Here is a 20689-nt window from a genome sequence, read left to right as displayed (position 1 = left end):
GTATGTGGAATTCCTCTCAGTCTCCTGCCTCTGCAACATACACCTGCCTCCCATTTGTGTGTGTGACACCTGGCGCCTGGCTTCATGCAGTGTGTGTGTAATGGCTCCTTAGATTCCCTTTCACATCTTTGTCCGGCCGTCCCTGAAAGCCTCCGTGTGGTTCCCTTTTCTCCACCGCAGGCTGCGTGTGGATGCCATCAACCTGAGGGTCACACAATGTCACCAGTGGCTATTCACTGCACAACTGCCTGGATCTGCTCTATATTGGGTTTGAATTGAGGGCTGTTAGTAAAGCTTACGAGTACAGGGCTTTTCTTCCTACTTCCGTGACTCAGAAGAGCGTCGGTCTGACTGATCCACCAGACCTGGTTTAATTGTAGCCATGGCTCTGTTCACATGACCGTGGTGTTTTTAGACTGTGTGTGTGAAGTCTGCGTCTCCCCCTTAGGCTGAGTCTCACAAGGACACGACTCCTGACCAAGGCAGCGCGGGGTTTCATGAGCCGGAGTCAAAGCAAGACCAGTGAGTCAGCGGGTGACAGTGACAATGACAGCAAAGACTACATCCCTCTGGTGGGTCACTACAAAAACAAACGTCACACAGAGAGACTATGTTAAAAAAAGACGTTACATTCACCACTGAACACTTATGTTCCACATTTGCTTGATGTTTGTTGCAAAACACAAAGTGAGAGTCAACTTTGTGAACTTTTAAACTGTCAAACACTCCACTTTCAAACACGTCACTTTGTCTAAGATCTGAAGACCACATTCAAGATATTTTTTTGTAATTTACCTTCTATTGAGACTAATTATGTGCGCTGATTATTTCTGCGAAGAGGCTTTGCGTCTCAGCCCTTTTGACTCTTTCCTTTGATAGTCTAACAACATGCAGTACAGACCGCCCCTGCTAGTGTATTTCTGCAACCTGCAGTATTTCTGCAGCCATTCTCTTTTCTATTCTTAGCCCTGACGTCTATATCAAGAAAAAACAAGAACAAGCAATTGAGAAGAAAAAAAACCTCAATGCTGCACCACTTTATAGCAAATCCCCTTTGTTTTCAAAGGAAAACACAAGTCAACTGATTAATTGACCTGTTATGTTTCATTACAGAGTGACAGTGGGAGTGAAATTGTGTTGTTTCCTTAATTGTCATTATGCAATTCTAGCTTTAGATCATGACAAACATTTACGTTCCTGAAAATATGTGTGCATTGTCCATATATGCCGTGTTCACCTAAAGCCATGGCATTTTGTAAAAGACAAAACTATTAAAGATCTCTTCCTTTGTAAATGTCCTGAAACCATTACCCTAGACTGTGAGCTAGCGATTGATTACTTGACCGCAGAGTCTGATAATGATCTTGTCTTGTGAACTTCATTGTGATGATAGTTTACTCTATTGAACTCAATTGAAGAGTAAACGTCTACATGAATCAATACCACCAGTCAGTCACCAATCAGTATAATAGCAGTGGATAATAATAATAATAATATGTATTTATATAGCACTTTTCAAGCAAGTGCTCAGGATACCAGAGGATTTCAGTACATAACATTGCTTATATATATAAATTGGACTGTGAGTCTACTAAGCCATATACATATATATATATATATATATATGTATATGGCTTAGTATATATATATATATATATATATATATATATATATATATATATATGGCTTAGTATATATATATATATATATATATATATATATATATATATATATATATATATATATATATATGTATATGGCTTAGTAGACTCACAGTCCAATTCCAGCCTTTGTGTTTACTTCATACTCTTTGTGCTCATGGCAGGTATCCTTGCAGTTAGCCTGTGGGGCCTTTGCGCTGGACAGCGCTCTGTGCGAGGCCATCGGCGTGCCCATGAACAAGCTGAAGTGGACGTCCCCTTTTAGTAGCCACCGCCACAGCCTGCCGCACCTCTCCCACTCCAGCAGCCGGCGGGACGACGCGGGCAGCAGCAGCAGCGGTGTCCAGCCCTCTCCGGACCCCGAGACGAAGCCAGACGCCGAGCTGAGCATCAGCAGCCACAGCCCCTCAGCTCGGAGCCCGCGGAGCCCCAGAAGCCCACACAGCCCCCGCGTGGACGCTGGCTCCCCCTTCCTCGCCCGCCCCTCCACCTCCTCCACCTCCTCCTCCTCCTCCTCCTCCTCCAAGGAGCCTCCTCACTCGCCCGGCCCCTCGCTGATGGACAGCGGCCACGGCTCCGAGGCGGAGCGGGCGGGGACGCCTGAGGCGCGGGGCCTGTCGCTGGAGAGCATGGTGTGGGCCACTGCAGTGGCCCTGGCCTGGCTGGAGCACAGCTCGGCCAGCTACTTCATTGAGTGGGAGCTGGTGGCCGCCAAGGCCAGCATGTGGCTCGGCGGCCAGAGCGTCCCCGAGGGCCGCGACCTGGCCTCCGTCAAGGCGGCCGCCAACCAGCTCTTCATCATCCTCAGGCACTGGGACGAGAACCTGCAGCTCAACATGCTGTGCTACAACCCCAAAAGCGTGTAGTGGCGCGCGGGCGGGCGAAGTGGAGTGCTCTGGGTGCCTCTGTCGAGCTGTGCTGTGCCAAACAGGGAGCTGCCCTCTTTGCACGTGAAGGGAGCATGCTCCGCTATGCCAAGGTTTTTGTTTTTCGAGGAATGCTAAAATGATGTCACATCCTGGAGCCCTGAAGGTCGTTGTCTTTTAAGTTGCTAATATACTTTGATGTAGTGGAACAGTGCAATGAAGTGGAATGTCAGTGCATTGTGATTATCATGTAGGGTTCAGCACACTAATCAACCAGTCTCATCTCATTACTGAGCAAAGGCTTCTAACATGGACTCTTCAGTGCATCATACAGTAATTAGCCATGTCTTCTGGAGGTAAGACTGACAATGAGAATGTTTTCAGTTTGATTGTATGACTACTGTAGTCACGTCTCTATTTTTCTGTTATTACTGGCCTGTACAAGTGTATTCTATGTGTACTCATACTACTGTGAGAATAACTTGAACTTGTTTAAGCAGTGGCAAGCCGATGTTTTGCTCTGACCTGTAATTTGTAAACCAGTGAAGCGTATCTATATTCAACTTACCGGTATATGTAGCAAAACCTTAATTGAATGTGTTATGCTTTACCTCTGTGAAACTTTAGTGTAGATGTAGTCTGTAGCGTGCAATTACATCACTTTAACCCCCTCTAAATGCAGGTCACAACATGAATGGAATTTGGCAGCTAACACCTTAATCAAATGCTTAAATATGGTATAATTAAGGATCATACTACATATTTGATTTAAACAGTTGCCTATTTGAAGATTCTCAGATAACGAAATGACTTATCCCAATTAAACCAGAGGCCATTTTGATTTCTGTTCTGTTCTGAGTTTTCCCTGTGATATGCTGGCTGTACTCAGACCATAAGTGCCTGTCTTTTCTGACATAAACACATGAAAGACTCAGTGGGCTGTTGCAATGTATGGCATGTTTCAACCGAAGCAAAATATCTGTGCCGTTTTGAAGTTTGTTTGTGTTGTGTTTCCATGGTTTCTCAGTGCTTTCAATTGCTGGATGATGTCACTGTCTATTTTTTTAAGTTAAAAAAATCAAATCAAGGATGGGAACATGCACACATCTACAATGATCACGGATGTGTACTGAACCCCACAACATAATTCTCTCGTCCTGTTTTGTATTTTAAAAATATTTGTTGATGTATTAAGTGTATATTAGGAATGCTAAACTTCGATATGATTTCAGCGAATTCACAATTCTCTTCTAGTTTTACTTTATTGCTGTCACTTGCATGCACTTGTCAGAATTTTAACACTCAGTGTTACTCAGGTATTGCTTTTGAATCAGCTTGATTTAGGACAGGGCCCAAATGTGAGCCTGATTTAGGACAGGGCCCAAATGTGAGCCTGATTTAGGACAGGGCCCAAATGTGAGCAGCTGTCTGTGCTGTGGGACAGGAGTGTGATGTTTTGTTCTGGACTCGTCTATAAACACCTAGACATCAGCCCTTCATGACCTAACATCTCATCTAACATGACCATTTGTCTCATTTGATGGTGGCTTTCTTGTAAGGAGTGGACTGTTGGTGGTGAAGTGTGGCTGTTTATATCCTTGCTGTGCTACTTTCTGGACATGCACTGTTTAACATCTTTCTATTTCTTAGAGTCAGTTTGCAGATAGTTGTGCAATGATGATCTATGTAACTGCATGTAATAAAGTTTCAGTGCAGAATATCTGATGTAACACCTGATTATTTTCAGTAATTCAATTCTGCTCGCAGTACATTGCTAGGAGACAGGTCACTATCCTGATAAAAAAAAAAAATCAATATTCAACAAAAATGTCTCCATGGAGGTGGTCATTTTCTCTCATAGATTGTGAAGAAAAATAGCTCTGGAGTGCTATTTTACTCAACTAGAGCAATTGAAAAGCAATACTTTTTGTAGCCAGTAGATGCTGCACCACACTTTCAAAATCAGAATGGAAGGGCGGTGCCTGCTTTTTAGCTCAGTGTTTCTTATGGCTGATATGGAACATACAGTTGGATCAAGTACAACACATGGCATCGTGCCATGGGCGATACAAGTGAGAGCCATACCCAAGCAGCATCACACAGTAATTCCTCTGATGCACCCTAGTGGTGTCAAAAAAGGAAAGGTAGCCACATGATGAATATAGATTTAATGAAGAGGTTTTGTATGGTACAGTATAGTCTTGTACCCTTATAAGCTGAGAGGGCTGGCAGGCTGAGTGGGGTAAAGATCAAATCATGATGCTGCTGTTATTGTGTGGTGTAAAAGTGGGCAGCCGTGGCCCACTGGTTAGCACTCTGGACTTGAAACCGGAGAGTTGCAGGTTCGAGCCCTGACCATTGGGCTGCGGCTGAAGTGCCCTTGAGCAAGGCACCTAACCCCTCACTGCTCCCCGAGCGCCGCCGTTGTAGCAGGCAGCTCACTGCGCTGGGATTAGTGTGTGCTTCACCTCACTGTGTGCTGTTTGTGATTCACTAATTCACCGATTGGGTTAAATGCAGAGACCAAATTTCCCTCACGGGATCAAAAAAGTATTATACTATATACTTATACTATACTTAAACACAGAAGCGTGTGTGGATACTCACATACAGACTCTACACATGAGGCTGGTGTGTCAGGATGAGCAGAGCAATTAGTGAACAATATTTGGCAAACTAAAAAACAGTGCACTGTCCATGGCCCAAACAAAACGGGCCTCCTGAAAATGTCTTCTTTTCTAAAAAACATATAGAATTACTTCATGCCACCTCATGTTGGATTGATATCACCAGAGACGGTTGATAACGTGTTCTAAAGCATCTTTGATATTATTAATGAATGAGATCTCCTTGATTCCAATGGACATTTCAAACTGAACAAGTGTCCAAACATTTAGCAGAAGAGCAGGACAAGCAGCCCGAGGAACCTCTGTGCACACATGACCACCTTCAAGACTCCAAGACACCACCTGTGTGCCTCCCAGGCTTCTAGAGGGATGTGGGAAGGCAGGCTGTTTGTGCAACTATGAACTCATTATCAGGTAACATCAAAGAAAACAAGACGCTGAGGGTGGACAACTCTCATCAACTCATGTAATTTCATTTGCATCGTTTCTATGACAACATACCGCATTCTCTGGGAGACTCCTCCAGAAAGCAAGCTACAGTTATGAGGCACAAATGCTCTGGAACGAAGTCCTTTATAGAAATAGCATAATAGAGCAACTCCGAGCAAGGTTTCTCTGACAGCAAAGACTGTTGGGAAGACTCCTCTCTCCCCTCACATTGTGGGAATAAAGCATTACCATGCATACCACAGTCATTGTTTAGTGATGATGAGTAACAAAGTATTGATCATTTGCTTTTACATACTATACAGTCTACACAGTAAGGGTTGGGGTTATGGTTAGACTTGTGATTAGGGTGAGGGAATAGAGAAGACAATTGAGGTGTGCACTTTATGTCACTGATTTCCATTTAAGAATGCGCTTTTCTTGCAGACAGTATAGCTTTCTTACAGTTATCATCTGGAATGCATATTTGCTATGCAATCAATTTGGAGCTCAGCTGTAGCAATGACTAATCAAGATATCTATAGCATTATACTTTAAGGTCTGGATGTCATCACAATGTCTGTATTATTTTGTGATATCAGAGAGCCTTGAAATACTGAAAATGTCGAAGTCCAGGACAATAACTATGATTATTTTCCCTATATCATTCAGGTCCAAAGACACATACCACATCCATCGCATCATTTTCACTGCTCAATAAACCAGCACTCCAGTCAAAGCACTCTCTTCATCAAGGGGATATCAGAGGTTGGCTTTATGTTATAATAACCAGCAGGGCTGTGATCTGTGGCAGGAGGATGGAGGCTGACCCGCAGGACCCTGGGCTGGGGCTTTCTAATGATGCCTGCAGTGCTCACATGCACACCTCAGTGCACGCCACCCAGCACACAGGAGTCAAAAGACTCAGCCCTGCTTTGCATAATTAAAAAAGGCTTTGATTAAAGGCCTGATCCGAGAGAAAGCTACACATGCAGAACGATGGCCTGAATTAGTTCTCTCTCACACCTGCCACTGACAGCATAGGCCATCTAATTGGCCACTGCTCTGCTACGGCCGAACCATTTTTGAATTTAAGAATCTCCTGGGATTGGTTGAGAGTGAGGGTCACCATGGCAACGATGCAGGGGGATGGCAATATGAAATTCCTTGCTCGTAATTAAAGCTGAACCATGTCCAGCAGAGAGGAGACCACTCTCTTGACGGTCAAAAACGTGTTGTTAATAGCATTTGAGTTTGTAAAGGCTTGTCCAGACACCATGTGCACGCAGAAAGGTGCACACACAACAAGCTAGAGAGATGAATCTGTAAGCTTACCTATAGGCTTCTAATCATATATATAATAATAAGTATCCTTCAAATTAGGTCCCAAAGAGTCCATATTATATCTATCTATAATTCAAGCTGTGCCTCAAGAGGAACTGACGTTATGAAAACGGATCCGTTGGATCTGGAGGAAATTATTATTGTGTGAATTGTTTCTTAATGCACATCTTGATCATCTATAATATACATGCAGTAGTCCTTCTTACTTTACCTTGATGGTTAATAATAAAAACAATCTGTTGACACTTTCCACACTTGAAATAAGCCTGGATTTGGTTTGATTTAAAAACCAGGGCATGATTTGATCTTTAGCTGGTTCAAAGCTGACTGGTAATAAACTGTGGGACTTAAGCCAAGTGGCGCATAATGTTGAAAGCTTGAATTGTTGTGACTGTCCATAATGGGTCATGTTAGTAATGAGAAAACTAATTAAAAACATAGAAAAAGATTCTAAAATGCTATTCTCCTCAGATGTGCCAGTGGATAACATCAGTTTGTATTCCTGTATCATTCAGTCAATTCAACATTACATTCAAAGGCATGGATGTTGGGATGTAACCGAAATTACAGATAAACTGACTTACACATCTTTGGTAAAACAATGTGTTACAAATGTACCACCTGACAAGACAGATCCCCTAGTTATGATGTACCGTATTTTCCGGACTATAAGTCGCACCTGAGTATAAGTCGCACCAGTGAAAAAATGTGTCATGAAGAGGAAAAAAACATATATATAAATATATATATGTTGCACCTGAGTCGCAGGACCAGCCAAACTATGAAAAAAAAATTTGTTTAGTAATTATAGTCCGGAAAATACGGTACTGTATCTTGGCTCCAGGACAACATCCAGGCTACTTTGAAACACTATGTTACCGCCAGTGATGATGCCAGTAACGCGTTACTTAGTAACGGGTTAGTCTATTTTGACCACTTTTTTCGGTAACGAGTAATCTAACGCGCTACTATTTACAAACCAGTAATCAGATTAAAGTTACTTATCTAAATCACTGTGCTTTACTATTTTTGTCATTTTCCTTGGTAAAATGATAAATTCTTTGCTTTCTTCTTTTCTCGGGGATTAACGTCATGTAGGCTATGCCAACCTTTTCAGCATGAGGACAACTCACGTGTAAAACCATGCAGCGACACAAACGTAAACAACAATGGAGGGAGGAGGGATGAGAGAGATGCACGTTTTATCTATACAGTCATTATTTTGAGTTTGTGTCAGCTAAACATGACAACATTAAGGTACGTTGTACATTCTGTGCTGGCGACAACGTGCTGTCTAGCCAAACATCCCAAGTCTCCCGAAGTTTTGGAGTCTCCCACATATTGATATCCTGACACCCGCAAATTACATAAAATCTCCCGGAACCTAGAGCGAACAAGAGCACGCAAGCCAGACCGGACTTCAAATCGCGTGTGCATCTAAGTTTAACGCGCACACAACGGAGAGGGAGAGTGAGAGGAGTGGTGCATGTGTGCCTGCAAGCGCAACCAAGACAGAGAGCATCCTGGTCTGTTTTGCTAAATCAACCAATCAGTTTTCAGTGTAGGTGCTTATATCTCTTTTCTCCCGAACTTAATTAATCAGTTCAGTTAGTGTATCTAGGAACAGGAGCGTCATGGCAGAGTCAGTGCCCCTCAAAAAGTAACATTTAAGACCCATTTCACATCAGACTACACAAAAGTGTACCCAATTGTCTCATAAGAGTAAAACATAATGATAGTATTGCACACTGCACTGTTTGTAACAGTGACTTTAACATTGCTCACGGCGGGTTAAATGATTGCAAAAGACTTGAGGTGAGTTTAACAAGTGTAATTTCATTTGCATATTACTCAGGCCTATACTAGATGGCTAGTTGCCAAGGCTACATGAAAAGGCCAAACTACCAAAATCTACATATTGTAACGTCAGCGCACAAGACCTTGTTAGCGTTCTTCCACGCAGGGCATGCTGGGATACGGGGGTGAACATTTGGGGGTTTATGTCTGTATTTCTCCTAAGTTATAAGTCTAAAGTTAGCGTATTTATTGTGACATGTTTCCCTTTTAGTTCTCCCTCGTGTGTGATCCTTTTTGTGTGTGATCCTTTTTGGCAAAACCGGTTCATTATTATGTTGAGGAGGTGGGGGTGTTGTCGGCAGCTGCTGAAAGTAACTAATAAAGTAACTTGTAATCTAACTTAGTTACTTTTAAAATCAAGTAATCAGTAAAGTAACTAAGTTACTTTTTAAAGGAGTAATCAGTAATCAGATTACTTTTTCAAGGTAACTGTGGCACACTGGTAACACTGGTTACCGCTGAGTTGTTTATATCCCATTATCCTAAATGTCACGATCAAAACATCCAATGGCCTGGTAATTTTTAACTGAATCAGTCAGTCTGTGTATACAGTGAATGTGTGTTTACTTTAACTTCTCTAATGGGGGAGCATATCATAACACTGTATTACCGTTGCTTACATACACAGTACAAAAGCATTTAATTTATTATTGTTCCTAAGTTGCTAAGCAGGATATATAAAAATGTTGATACATGTCAAACTACCTCAGAAGTGCCTGACAGACTTCTGACTTCCTGGGGTTAACCATGCAAAAAAAAGAAAAACAGTTCAAGGTTCTCTCCTCCTTCTGCAACTGTAGCTGTCAGGATTATCAGGATAGCACCCAAGCACAAGACTCCTCCAGGCAGAATTACAGACATACACGCTTCATTAAGACACAAACTATACAAACTTACAAACCTACACACGAACAGGACTCAGACAGGGAAACCAGAGAGACAAACCGACAAAGGACAGAAGAACAGGGGGGTAGAAATACACAGACCAATTAACAGAAAGACAGAAGACTAGACGAAACCAACAAGACAATAACAGGGAACAGGTGTGAGCAGAAATGGAGGGAAACTAATGAGACAGGAGGTGCAGACCATATAAGGGAATGGGTGGAGACAAAGTCACATGACCAGACAGGTAACCACAGAGCACATGACACAGAACAATATACAAAATGGCCACCAGGGTGGCACAAAGTCATAAGTCCTGGCAGGATCTTGACAGTAGCCCTGTAAAACTGTTCACTGTCATTGTGTAGCTTACATAGTATCAGTTAAGACTAGCATTGCTGAATTATCCTCAAATATGATTAAAGTTTTTGGTCCTGTCCTGTTTTTCATGGTGGGTTTGATCCTAACTCAGAAACACCCGCCACCGGTATGTATTGCTTAAAGATCTTTTCTCTTTAATATAAACCTTTACTAGCATTACAATGCATTTATTTGAACACTGGGTCCTTTGTCATGTAAAAGTGTATGAATATTTTCTGTTTTAAACTTGTGGACATACATTTCCTTCTTTCTTCAAATACCGTGAAGAAAGTGGACATTTTTGGCTTGATGATGAAAGTACTTCAGATGGGGTCTGACCTCTTTCAACTCCTATTTTCTGAATTGTATGCTGTATCGAGCAGTGGGCTTAATTTATGGCATGGTGTCTTATTTAGTTTCTAGTGTGATAAGATCACCTGTAACAAACCTCCAATTTCAACGCACTGGTGTACATGGTGTAAATGCAAATTAACATTTTCAGTTTTAAATTAACTTTTTCTGAATTAACAGTTTTTTACCTTTCTCTGTCTTAATAAGTCTGGGGACACACATTTCCTTCTTACAAATAATGTGACCAACCTGGCGATATATGGCATAATGGACAGTGACGATGACCAGGTATGACCCATTACAAAAATGAATACGACTTTGTCAATTGTGTTGTGTTGAGTAGTGAGCTTAGTTTGCAGCGTGGTATTGTAATTTGATGAAGCTCTTGTGCGATAAGATCACCTGTGATGAAAATGTCACTGGGTGCATTACACTTAATCCAAGAAATCCAAAGGCACCTCATTTTGATAATTGGGCATACAGTTCAGAAAGTCCATGTAAACACACCTCCGACTTCAGCCCACTGGTGGTGCAAGAGTGCTGGAGGCAAAGACATGAGAGTGACAGAAAGAGTCAGGGATCTATTCCAAATCACTATGCCTATTTAGAAACCTGTAAAAACTTTGCTGACCTTCAATGAAATATTTTAAATTGTATTACACAGAATACTTCTGAAAGACTCGCCTATGCATGGTTGCTATTTCAAACTCAGCAGGAGATGTTATGTCCTTCCAACTCATTTGAAAACAGGTTATATCTGGAATCTAACAGTACATTTGACTTTTTTGCTGATGCTACACTTGCTCTCTTGTTTGTATGATGGAAGATGCCAACGGGGGAATGTGGCCTCTGCAAAGCACTGTTGGCTCACATTGTCAAACAGGTACCGGCGAATGGCTCAGAACCTGAGGTAATGCCATGTTTAAAATACTGTCATTTGAACTCAACTGTCCGTCAGAGCTTTGCTAAGATATCTTCCTTTTTTCTACGTCATCCTTTGTCTAATGTTTCCTCTTGTCATGACAGGCTCATTTAAGCAGTGTGATACATGACGCCTGTGAAAAGATCAAAGTGTCGTCACACAAATGTACTGAATTTGTGAATACTTTCCATGCTAAGGTTAGTAATAGCTTCCTGCTCAATGTCTCCTGCTGTCTTCAACCACTGCTTTCCAGCGTCCCAGTGTTAAAGTACTTCATATGATATTCATTTTCTTTTTGACTGAAACAGGTGGAACCTACCAAAGCTACAGGTGATATGTAATGTCACAGATGGTGCATTCATAGATGCAGTGCTTGAAGTGGGAACACAACATTATGTCAATTATATTGAGGAATATTTAGAATATACTGAGGAAAATTGGACATACGACCTTGTGTCCACACATTCATTTTCTATGCCGTTTTGCTTTATACTAAATATACAGACCACACACTTTTTGTTGATATTCCTGTAAAATGCAAATAAAAACAGAATGTGATAATCTGCAAATCTCCTAAACCTATATTTAGCTGCAAAAAGGACATATACGAAATACAAACATAGACAAAGTTGGGGCAACGAAAGGCTGGACAAGTTGTTTAATGATAAAGACAACAGAAGGAGGAACATTTCACAACTAATGAGGTTAAAGGAGAATTCCGGTGTGATATTGACCTAAAGTGTATTGAAACATGATACCGAGTGTGAACGTATGTCTCATAGCCCATCTCGGCTTGTCCCCTGCACTCCAAAATCTGGCGCTAGTTAGCCGATGCTACCAACAGCTTTTTCAATAGTGGTGCTTCGGCATCGGGCTAGCCATGCAAATAAATCACTGTTTTACACCCATTTACGAGGCTCAATGTATCTCCACACTTCATTGGTAGACTTCCGAGGGCCCTGACATTTAAAACGAGACATTGAGAACTTTGAAAAAGCACTGGTAGTTTACTTACAAGACGATTTATACAGACAGTATCTTCACGAAGTTTAGCGTTTGCAGCCATCTTGAATTTAGTCACGATAAGTCGAGCAACGAGTAAGAATGAACAGGTATGATAAGGGATCAGATTCCAAAAATAATTCAGTGGAAATGCATGGATTCCAGTTTCTTCCAGTAGCAGCAACTGGAATCCATGCATTTCCACTGCCGGAGCACCACTATTGAAAAAGCCGAAGCACCACTATTGAAAAAGCTGTTGGTAGCATCGGCTAACTAGCGCCAGATTTTGGAGTGCAGGGGACAAGCCGAGATGGGCTATGAGACATACGTTCACACTCGGTATCATGTTTCAATACACTTTAGGTCAATATCACACCGGAATTCTCCTTTAACTGGCACCATGATGGGGTATAAAAAGAACATCCCAGTCAGAGTCTCTCAGAAGTAAAGATGTGGAGGTATTCATCACTCTGGGTAAACCTGTGTGGGTAAATAATGAAAAAAAAAAATAAGAGTAATGCTTCTTAACATGTAATTGCGATGACTTTGGGAATGTCATCATCTACAGTAGGCTATATTATTAAAATATTCAGAGAATGAAGAGAAATATTTGACAACAAGGGACAGGGCTGAAAAACAATATTGGATGACCGAGGTGTATTGGACCTCAGGTGGCACTGCATTAAAACCAGACCTATTTCTGTAAAGAAAATCATTGTATGGGCTCAGGAAAACTTCTGATAACCATTGTCTATGAGCACAGTTTGATGTTTCATTCACAAATGCTCGTGTAAACTCTACCGTGCAAAGAAGCAATCGTATTTAGACATAATACAAAAATGCCGCTGCTTCTCTCATTTAAGATGGACTGAGGTAAAGTGGAAAACGGTCTTAAGGTTATAGACAAATCAAAATGTGCAATTTTTTTTGGAAATCATGGACTCTGTATCCTCTGGGCTAAAAGGGGGCTTATAGGGTTATAGTGCCTAACCTATAGTGCAACTTGTTATAGTGCCCAGTTCAAAACCCAGCATCTATGATGGTATGAGGTGAACTAGTGCCTACGGCATGGGCATTTTGCACATCTGGCAAGCCACAATTCATTCTGAATGATTTTGAGTGACATACTGCCATCCAGACAATGTATTTTTCAGGGAAGACCTGAGACCTTCAGTTCCTAAACATTTATACAATGTTGTTAAATGAAGAGGTGAAGCAACACAGTTTTTGAAATTTTTGAAACATGTTGCTGGCATCAAATTCAAAAAGAATGCATTTGTTGTATTTTCCAAAAACAATAAAATGTCTCTCCTTCAAGAGTTGAATATTGTTTTTTCTTTCTGCCGGATAACAAGCATCTCGGAACTGACCACATTTCAGCCCTCTAGGTCACTTGATGTGCCCCCCCCCAACCCACCCCACCCCCCTCCCCTCCACCGACCCAAATCTACCAGACAAGTTCAATGTGTTTTGCACTAGGTTCGAACTTCGAAGCCCTACGTGGGTCCCCCCACTCCATCCCCCTGCCACCACCTCACCTGCTCCACTGGTCATCTCGGAGCATGAGGTTCGGAGGCTCTTCAAAGGTCAGAACATCAGGAAAGCGCGGGGACCAGACATGGTGTCCCCTGCTACCCTCAAGCACTGTGCCAGCGAGCTGACCCCAGTGTTTACGAACATTTTTAATCAGTCATTAGAACTATGCCGAGTACCTGCCTGCTTCAAATCTGCTGTCATCATTCCGGTGCCGAAAAAGACCAAGATCACCTGCTTGAATGACTAAAGACCGGTCGCCCTCACCTCTGTAGTCATGCAAGAATTTGAACGCTTGGTCCTCTCTTATCTTAAAGCATCCACCGACCACCTCATGGACCCCCTTCAATTTGCATACAGACCCAACCGCTCAGTTGACGATGCAATCAACATTGCACTTCACTTCATTCTACAACACCTGGACAGTCGGAATACCTACGCAAGACTCCTGTTTGTGGATTACAGCTCTGCCTTTAACACAATCATCCCTGACCTCCTCCACAGCAAACTGACCCATCTGAACATTCACCCCCTCCTCTGCTCATGGATTACAGCATTTCTTGGCAGCCTCATTGAGCAACCATCATGGAAACTAGGACAGAGAGTGTTAAAAATGATAGTCTGATGTTTGTTCAAAGCTTTCAGGAAACGATCGCTACGGTAACCCTTGGTCAGTGATTTGTTCACTTTGTGATCTGTACTTTGCCTATTAGTTAAATATTTATTATAAATGACTAGAATTACTTTATATTATAGCATAGTTAAAATGTTAAATAATTATTATCCAATATAGTAATGATATAATTAGCCTAAATTTCAGAGTATAAGTATAAATACTCTTTTGATCTCGTGAGGGAAATTTGGTCTCTGCATTTATCCCAATCTGTGAATTAGTGAAACACACTCAGCACACACTAATCCCGGCGCAGTGAGCTGCCTGCAACAGCAGCGGTGCTCGGGGAGCAGTGAGGGGTTAGGTGCCTTGCTCAAGGGCACTTCAGCCGTGCCCACTGGACTTACAAGTCCAAAGCGCTAGGTCACGGCTAACCCAAGTAATTGTTCATTTCGCTCTGTATACACTATGTATTCAGTATCGGTCTGGATTCCTACAATTTATTTAACCGAGGTGAAGTTAGTTTGATATTTGGATATTCTTTTTTTTTTTTTTAATGCGGCCGGTTTCACCCCATGTTTGCAGACAATGTACAAACAGATGATCTGTCTACTTGCTCCCAGCCAACCTACTTAGGGACCGTCTATAAAGTACCTTCTGAATTACCTTCAGTTTTTTTTGTCAATAGCTTTGACATCATGTGACCTAGTGACTCCAAACCAATGCAGAATAGTTATCCTATATGGGACTCATCAGACACACCTCTTTTCATAGCGACTGTATGCATGCTGTATTTTACATGAATTTTTTAAAGAAAATACATTATTTCATATAAGAAACAGATTCCTTTTTTTCAATACCTGCCAAGCCATATGTCCTAGTGACTCAAAACCAATGCAGAATAGTTATCCTTTATGAGACTCAGTGTACATAGGAAACAAATTGGTTTTCTTTAAGAAATTAATATAAAATAGTATGTGCAAAAATCATATTAATTGAGGTGTGTCTGATTAGTCCCATATAGCATAACTATTCTGCATTGGTTTGGAATAATAGGATAGTTATTCTATATTGGTTTGGAGTCCCTAGGTCACACGGCTTATTGAAAAAAGGAGACCATTCCTTATGGGAAATAATGTATTTTCTTTAAAATATTCATATAAAATACAGTGTGCATACAGTGACTATGAAAAGAGGTGTGTCTGATGAGTCCCATATAGCATAACTATTCTGCATTGGTTTGGAGTCACTAGGTCACATGATGTCAAAGCTATTGACAAAAAAGACTATGAAGGTAATTCAGAAGGTACTTTATAGACGGTCCCTAAGTAGGTCGGCTGGGAGCAAGTAGACAGGTCATCTGTTTGTACATTGTCTGCAAACACGGGGTGAAACCGGCCGCATTCAAAAAAATGAATATCTGTCCAATAGGGGTGAACGATTTTGGAAAAAAATCTAATTGCGATTTTTCTCACCAATATTGCGATTGCGATGCGATTATTTTTAAGCTCTTTATCTTCTGTCTTATCCAACAAAGACAAGCAATATATTATTCTATAGTATGACCAACACAAAATTAGATCAGGCCTATGTTATGATGGCATTAGGTCATTGAATAAGATTGATGAATGAAATATTTTTTATTTAACTATTTTAATCACATTAGTAGACCTATATTTGTTGAACTTCCAGCCTTGTAAACATTTAATGATTCTGATTCGTTTCTATTTTGTTTCTATTTCATGTAGATATGACCTTCTTTCGTTAGTTAACAAATACATGCAGTGGCACTGACACGGCTTCTCATTGTCCTGTGCTCTCCATACACGCGTGCGCGCACGCCCACACACGCCCACACACACACACACACACACACACACACACACACAGACCCGCTCCTCTCCTCTGTAGGCTACTTGCACGTGAATCGGAACAAACTACTGTAGATTGTTGTAGCGCAAATAAATGCGGCCGAATGACCGTTCGGCTCGGTGTTAACTAAAGGTTAACATCATCAACACATCAGCGCAATACGCATGCATGCAAATTAACTAGTTTGTTCATATCACAACAAAGCCAATCGCGGAGACAAAACTCTTTAAACAGGCAAAGTTATCAGCAGTTAGCAGCATGTATGTAGCCTAGAGCCTTAGCTGGTAAGCTAATGTTAGAACAGCTGGGTTTTTGGTGGTTAGCTGTGTCAACTACTTGCGGATAACATTATGCATCAATACCTGTGAGATTAAATGTTTGTGCCGCCAACCCCCTTGGATATCACAAATGCCCCCACTGTCACTGTACTCCAGTAAACAAAGTCCCCAGTGCACAGGTGAATGGCTGCTGTGCAGCCTAAACAGTCGTGGAGTTTTAATCGTCAGCTGGACAAGTGAACGAAGTTACCAGCCAGAGTAGCAGCACAGGGGAATTATGAACTAGAACCAGGGACATGGCAGGTTCGGGCAAAAGGTAATGAAGAGGTTTATTTTTAACCAAAGTAGCTCTACTGATCAGACCTTTCTTGACACTGTTAGCTGGCCCTCTTGTTTACGTTTTTTGCTTCTTCAGTGGTCGGTGAGAAGAGTCGGTGGCGCGTCGGCAAGCGCAAGTATAAATGCGTTTTGGTGACGTCACATATTACAAATCGCAGCCTTTGCGGTGTGAAAATCGTGTTTCATCATATCGCGATATTATCGCAAATGCAATAAATCGTTCAGCCCTACTGTCCAATATCCGAATATCAAATATCAAACTAACTTCACCTCGGTATTTATTAACAGCAGAAGAATTTTACAGCCAACATCTCACCCCAGTTTTGGTAAATTGATAATTTTCCTGTTCTTAGCCAATATGACCTATAAGGAAAACAAATAAGGTGTATCAACAGTGACCTACATAATCTGTTTACTGGAATTACCTTTGAACAACAATCACCTTAACCTGTTGACCTGTAAATAGAAATACGGTCCACTGCATGTAGGTCTAAAGCAGCAGGCCAACAAAACAAGCTGATGATCTGAACAGAGATGAAGACGGCATACCAATGTTTTTAATAACTTGGTCTCTCAACTCAAATGTACAAAGCAGTGCTCCTGCTCTATACTGTAAAGGTGCAATGCTATTGTGCTCTAGCGGCCCATAATGAACAACCCACACACTGCAAGGGATTAGCTGTCCGTGGTGCTGAAAGTATCTTGGTTGGTTTGATATACATGCAGTTTAAGTACTTAAACTAATTCAGAAAGTTGTTGATTCAACTGTCTTCTCATTTTGGAGGCTACATTTTAAGGTGCTGTTGAATTGAATTGTACTGTGCTGTACTGATTATTTTAACCACCCCACATATAGCCACCACATTTGTGCTTCATTAAATACAGTTTAACATCACCACAAACTGAAATCTCTCATACAGCTGAATCACTGCCTTTCTTTCAAATTATTCAATATAAACTGAACAATCTTTAGCACAAACAACCACTGGTAAATGGCTCAGAACCAGAGGCAGGCCAGTGTTAAAAATACACTTTCAACTCAACTTGTGTCCCTGTTAAAATGTAACTTAAATCAGTGTACAGAGTGAGCAAATATTGAACATCAGGGGTGAATAGGACATGTCTTTGAGACAGTTGCAACGGTTGATCTGTTGCACTATCGATAATAACCTACTGACCGAGAGAAAAGAGTGACAGAATAGATAGAATAGATAGAATAGAATCTGATAAATCATAGAAATACATGTTCTCTACTTACTTTTGCTTACTTAAAGGATTCAATCAAAACATTGCCACTGCTGAATGATTCTGCTCAGTGATTCACTGGCTTTTAGGTTAGACAGAAAGAGAACATTGTAGCTACCGAGAGTCATCAGCAATCACTTTAACCTTACATTTGAAACCATCTTTGAGTTGGTCAGTCTGAACCTGCCAAGAGACCTATAGTAGTTCCAGATATCGAAAAGATTTGAAGGATGTTCTGGAATTCCTGGGAGTCTTAAAAACTCTACACAGCAAAGGCACTTCACAGTTATACAAAAGAACAGATGAATCATACCCTTGATAGATGAATAATACATTTTGGGAATCTTTTTACAGGACCCCATATAATGAGTTATGTAGGCCACAGAATATTCTCCCTCAAAGTCTTGTTACCCCCCCTGAATGTCTGACTCATGATTCATGATAGCAGATTACTGAGTTTGCTCATGTCTTTGCATCCTGCATTCTTTGTCAGTGTTTCCTGTCTTGCCTTAGAGTTACTTATGTTGGTTAAATTAATACTTGGTTCTTTTCTGAAATGCCTCTAGCCCTGACAGTTGGTCAGATTTGCTCCATGTAGCTGCTTGATAACCTGTCACTGGCTAATGTTAACACCCGCTTGCATGTGATAGGACACATATGAGCTAATTAGACTATGAGTTAATGTGCCACAAGGATGGGGATTGGGTAAATTCATTTTCTGTTGTGTTATGTTGTGCCTGTGTCTTCCAACTGGAATCAATCATGAAAGTGAATCTCACAACACATTTGAATAGCCAAAGGGACACATCATTACAAAGCTTACCAAAAAACTACACATAGCTAGATCACAGTGTTAACATAGGTTACAGCCCATAAGCAATTATAATCACATCGTCAGTCAATCAACCAGATGAATTGATAGGTTGATATGTGTTTAATTTAAGTGCCTCCTACAGACTGTGGGCAAGCAGGATCTGTGAGATAACTAGGACACAACTTCCTTTTATACAGTGCTGAGGTTTCCATAGCAACAGTTGTTGAACTTTTGTTTGTGATAAATCTTTAATCCCAGAGAGAGAGAGAGAGAGAGAGAGAAAGAGAGATGAAAAACAATGAGCAGTGAGAACCATGCATTATAAAACACTGAAACTACCCTGTTTATTTTTCTCACTGTGTTACTTTCAACATCTGTCTGGATGGGAGTGGTGGGATATGGAGTGTTGATAGGCAACAGCTTAATACTAGCCAATCGGAGAGCAAACAAATGCAACAAAAGGACCTTTAGAGAAACCTTTTCCTTGTGTCTTTGAGGGGCCAGCACTTGACACTCAGCATGGGACGCTACCTGAAGCACTTGAATAATTGAGGCCTTGCTTTGATGATGAGCCTATAGGATGTGTGTGAAGAGGTTGGTCACGAGCATCCCAAGCACAGATCGCTCTCCAAACAGACATGGGGGAGCACATCTGTTTCCATGGCAGCCAACCCTACGAGCACTTTCATGTCTGTGGAGCCACAGGAACAAGCAGCTAAATAGATCCATGCCAAGCTCGCCGTGTATTTATGTCAGTGTGCGAGCAATACAGCCAATATTCATGTGCTACCAGAGGGTCACAGGCATTGATCACAAGGGACTAGTCCAGCGTGAGACAAGGCAATTCTGACTTTTGATCTCAGTTTGCAAGTGTGAGGACACATAGTATCCTTTAACATTTTTGTAAACCTCTTCTAAACTAGGTCTCATGATTAAATGACAAGCACTGATCAGCATACAAAGTAGTAAGCAAGTGAAAAAGTCTGAGACAGAAAATTGAGCAGCAACTGAGCAGCTCTATCTAGAATCTATTCAGGTAAGGGTTGGAACGTTGTACAATGCAGTTGGACCTTTACCCTCTGTGGAATGTGGTGACGCTGTTATATAAGCCCACTGTACATGCACTCGTGTTACACCACCTCAATGTGTTCTCAGATCCGGTGCAAATTACCTACGGGGCTGGGGATCTTCCACAAGATGGAATCTTCCACAAGACACCTATGGCTGCTGTTCTAATCATTATACAACAAATACAGCAATGCAGTAAAGTTGCAGTATGTTGTGACATTAAGTGTGAAGTAAAGTAAAGTTGGATCCTAGAACCCAATCATACAATATCTGTAAAGTGAGGTGACACTGACAATGCTTTGGTTGTTATACGACCCTTTAGCCTTTCACTGAACTGCATAACAATATATGCCTACACATAAATAGACATATAGGGTAATGGGGACTTGTATTGCATGGACAGATTACAGTAATTCATGTGAGCCACATGCATATTGCCACATGCATATACACTGACACCATGGAGAGGTGATATACTCGTTAAAGAGTATAGGAGTCTTTACCAGTAATCAGATCCTCTGTTTACACAACAGATAGTCAAAATCTTTGTTTATTGTATTATTATGCAAAGCCACATAAATCTATTCAACAGCAGTTTTTACCAAAATGACTTGCAGCTGCATGCA

At 41.3% G+C, this 20689-nt stretch overlaps 1 protein-coding gene and 1 long non-coding RNA gene across 2 annotated transcripts in view; one reads left to right on the top strand and one right to left on the bottom strand.

The window, feature by feature from the left end:
- The window catches only part of vwa5b1 (von Willebrand factor A domain containing 5B1), a 28848-nt gene extending 24591 nt beyond the window's left edge, over positions 1 to 4257 (top strand). Inside the window, exons 21-22 of the mRNA XM_042098998.1 lie at positions 449 to 572; positions 1826 to 4257. Of these exons, the coding sequence (XP_041954932.1) occupies positions 449 to 572; positions 1826 to 2527 (826 nt within the window). The 3' untranslated portion in view covers positions 2528 to 4257. The remainder of the gene's footprint in view (positions 1 to 448; positions 573 to 1825) is intronic.
- LOC121713990 lies at positions 5 to 9016 on the bottom strand. The gene is made up of 3 exons (XR_006032993.1): positions 8913 to 9016; positions 3195 to 3199; positions 5 to 15 (listed from the first exon to the last, which is right to left on the bottom strand). It is a non-coding gene; the product is annotated as an uncharacterized LOC121713990 (long non-coding RNA).
- Positions 9017 to 20689: the final 11673 nt, after the last annotated feature.

Source organism: Alosa sapidissima, chromosome 7, assembly GCF_018492685.1.
Source record: "Alosa sapidissima isolate fAloSap1 chromosome 7, fAloSap1.pri, whole genome shotgun sequence".
NCBI classification, from domain to species: domain Eukaryota; kingdom Metazoa; phylum Chordata; class Actinopteri; order Clupeiformes; family Clupeidae; genus Alosa; species Alosa sapidissima.
The sequence above is the reverse complement of the archived record's forward strand: the minus strand, read 5'-3'. Positions and strand labels throughout refer to the sequence as shown.